Source organism: Hippocampus comes, unplaced genomic scaffold, assembly GCF_001891065.2.
Source record: "Hippocampus comes isolate QL1 unplaced genomic scaffold, H_comes_QL1_v1.1 scaffold111, whole genome shotgun sequence".
NCBI classification, from domain to species: Eukaryota; Metazoa; Chordata; class Actinopteri; order Syngnathiformes; family Syngnathidae; genus Hippocampus; species Hippocampus comes.
The window spans coordinates 3,561,438-3,565,087 of NW_017805698.1; the positions used below are offsets into that span (position 1 = coordinate 3,561,438).

Genomic DNA, 3,650 nt, shown 5'->3' on the forward strand with positions numbered 1-3,650 from the left:
TGTATTTGTCCATAGGTGCGGGACTATAATGTCAATTTGGACTGACCTGATGGTGTTGTTACCATAGCAACCCAAGTCACCAATTCCCAAGTCGTCTGCCATCATCAGTACAATGTTGGGCTTCCTGACGCTCTCCTCCCCGACGACATTGCTCGCTAGCACCAGGAACAGGATGAGAGGTGCTAGCTGGGAAGGCCTTAAAGAAATTGCAGAGGGAAAAATGTTTTAGAGTCAGAAAGCAATACAGCAACTCTCTCACACTCTTTTCTTATGTAGAGCTTGCCGACCTCAGCAAAATATTTGCAGCTTGGAATCATATACCTCGGATCAAAGGTTTACAACTTGTTAATAAAACACTACATTGTACCGTATAAATGGGCATTATGATTTTGAGTAGCGTGATGGCTCTATGTTAGAGGTTAACCTCTTAAAAAAAGCTGACTATTTGTGTCAATACCCCACTAGTAATGGGACATTGTGATTTCCTGGGCATGTTGAATAAGAGATCAAGAGAACTAAATGTCGATCCATCAATTTTCTAAACCGCTTATCCTCACAAGGGTCACGGGAGTCCTGGAGCATGTCCCAGCAGTTTTCAGGCTGTAGGTTGCCAGCCCTTAGCAGACCACGCTCAAACTCACACATGGGGACAATTTAGAGTCTAAATTAGAGTCAAACTCATTTTTGTTACCGTTTCCGTTGGCGGGCCGTTATGACTGAAACTGTATAAAAAGTCAATCATTGCGGTGTATTCCACTATTATTTAAGTTACTGTAATGAGGGGTTTGGTAACAAGAAAATGCTTACAATATGTCTCTTATTACATGTGAGAATTTAACATTTTGGTAGAGATTTTAGCAAACATCATGGAAGTTGACATTTTTGATTTGCTTTCGCGGGCCAAATACCACATCTGGCCCCCGGGCCTTGAGTTTGACACCATTGATTTAGAGTGTTCCATGAGCCTGCCATGCATGTTTTTGCAATGTGGGAGAAAACCGTAGTTTCGAAATCAGCTACGAGTGCAAAAGTTTATGATGAATACAGTTGTGCCACACAAGCCATAAAAAAGCAAGTTTTGTTGAGGTGACGAGCCAAGCGACGTTAAACACTGAGTACACTGAAGCTGGACTTAAGACCTTCTCCTACTGACATCTGTTCAAATACGTTCATTTGTCTTCTTACCATCGATGGAATCATGACGAATATGAGTGCATATAAATGTTGGCGCTGCTGACAGAGTCCAATGAACTTTTCCCCCCTTTCACGTTTATTTGTTAAACTATGAACTTACCACATTGCTGCAAGTTCGGCTGCAGTAGATGCTGCAAAGGTTCGGCGGCAGTAGATTCTGCAAAAGTTCAGCTGCAGTCGATGCTGCAAAGGTTCGGCTGCAGTAGATTCTGCAAAGGTTCAGCTGCAGTAGATGTTGCAAAAATTGGACCGCAGTCGATGCTGCGCGGTTCAACTGGGTAGTCAAGCAAGGCGGAAAACACGCGACTCTTCCGGAAAGAAAGCGTACGTGAGCAGAGGGCAGCCATCTTACGTTGCCATAATCACTGGTTACTTGTTTTGTTTCTTTCGCTAAAAACACTGCTGTCATTGCAGCACGATCCCTTTATGGAGTAATAAGAACGTCTTAGAAACGGACTTCACTGTTAGTATCGTCCATTCAGAGTATATTATCTCAGTATCGTAAATTTGAATTGTGACTGACCAGAGGTTAGGTTTACAAATTGCGACGAATTTTACTTTCATTTTATTGCTGATGGTTCTGCAAACATGATTTTTTTTGGGGGGGGGGGGTGTTTTCCTGAGATTTTAGTTTATTTCCAACAACTATCAAATTTATCTATATTTCACGAAAGATTTCCTAACATTAACCTGCAGCTTCACTGGCACCGAGTCCTCCATCAATCACTGAACCTATTTTTGGGGGGATGTTTTTTGTGGGAAACAAAGCCTAACTTCATGGGCACAGCCATTTTGAAACCAGGAGTTGGCCCAGTACTGGTGAATCAGGAAAACTATTGAGTGCAATAGTACCCAATATATGTCTAAACTGGAACTAAACCTTGATTTGGAACACTCGTTCTTTTCTCTTACTTGAAGAGTTCAAACACTAAGCAAATATCTCCTTTTGTGTGAATTACCAAATGAGTTTTGTTTCATTTCTAGTTTCCAGGTTAAAGCGAATTGTGAAGGTCATCTAAATAAATACTGTATAACCAAAACAGCAGCATTCAATGCAGTGGGGTTTACTTAGTTCTGAATCAGACTCACCAGTGTGAAAAGACCAACCATGAGCAACACAGCCATATTTCGGAGTGCGTGCTGCAGGTTAGCCAAAATGGCTGTCCCCATTTTCGCTTCGCAGTCATTGACAAGGGTGAAAGGCAAGCCGTAGAAGAAGCTGAAGCCGTGCTGATTGGGATGGTGACAGTGATCCCCCCTTCGCTCGCAGTTCACGCCGAGGTGCCATTTACCTGCATCAAATGCAGAGCATGCTTACATGACTATGCTAGTATATTTAATTTTTTTTTTTCGGAGTGGGGGGGGGCGTACTTTGTTCATCTATCTATTCCAGCCGCCTATCGTGGCAGGCAGAACAATTATAGTGGTTTTCATGCAGATGGCTGAAAGTACATAATTCACCTGTGTATTCACCTGTTGCCATTCATTCAACAGGATAATAGCTTTGTGTTCAACTAAGGCAGGGGTGTCAAAGTCAAATGGACGGAGGGCCAGATAAAAATTTTTGCTGCAAGCCGAGGGCCGGACTGATCGAATGTTCATTGAAAATTTTAAAAATAACCACATATTGTTTATTGAACCAAATTTAATTGACTGAAAACCTAACAAATACATTCCAATACGGTCAGATAAATAAAGCAACATTTTTTTAAGGCTATGTCAGTAAACTTTAATTTTCAACAGGCACAAAAAAATTTCCTTTGTATAAAAATACCCATAACATGAATGAAAGAAGCCGATATTATTCAAGGCACTATCACTAGTCCATATTTTCTCTTTTAGCAAAAGTAGGCTAAATTTACTTAAAAGAAAAACAAATAATAGTGCAGTAATTTTCGATCATTTACTCGAATAAAATATTATACTTTAATTTTTAAACTTGAACTGAGTAAAAACTCTTAATATGTGATTGCACAGTATATTATAAGTAATATTCACTTCTTTGAGGCTGAGGCTGATACTCGGTGGTGTCTTAACTTTTCTACAAGTTCATCAATATTTGGGGTCATGCTCTGAGCTGAGCAAATCCTCAAAATTGAGTGAGGGTGTTCAGCAGTAAATTGACTTCTGTGTGATGTTTTGTTCAGCTTCATCAAAGAAAATAGTTGTTCACACACGTATGTGCTGCCAAACTTTCGACAACGTTTGAGCAGCCTGGATGCGCAGCGGGACCACTGTGTCGGGGAGGAAACCGTCAAACTGCGCAGCACGCACTGCCGTATCTTTGCAGAAACACTGCAATTGTGTTTCTGCTAATACTCACGTTTAAAAAGAGTTGCTTTTTTCGGGGTAAACTTCGTCACAAACTGTAAGTATACCGTTTTTAATGAAATCCCCCTTCCCCCTCCATGTCCATGTTCTTGTTTGCGTGTTTCGTTTCATGATGTCGTCTCAGA

General features: G+C 40.9%; 1 protein-coding gene across 1 annotated transcript in view; it reads right to left on the reverse strand.

Annotated features, from left to right (window-relative positions):
- arsh (arylsulfatase H) overlaps nucleotides 1–3,650 on the reverse strand; it is a 26,767-nt gene that overhangs the window by 21,270 nt on the left and 1,847 nt on the right. Inside the window, exons 3-5 of the mRNA XM_019882291.1 lie at nucleotides 2,611–2,636; nucleotides 2,267–2,486; nucleotides 47–196 (exon numbers count right to left, since the gene is read on the reverse strand). Of these exons, the coding sequence (XP_019737850.1) occupies nucleotides 47–196; nucleotides 2,267–2,486; nucleotides 2,611–2,636 (396 nt within the window). The remainder of the gene's footprint in view (nucleotides 1–46; nucleotides 197–2,266; nucleotides 2,487–2,610; nucleotides 2,637–3,650) is intronic.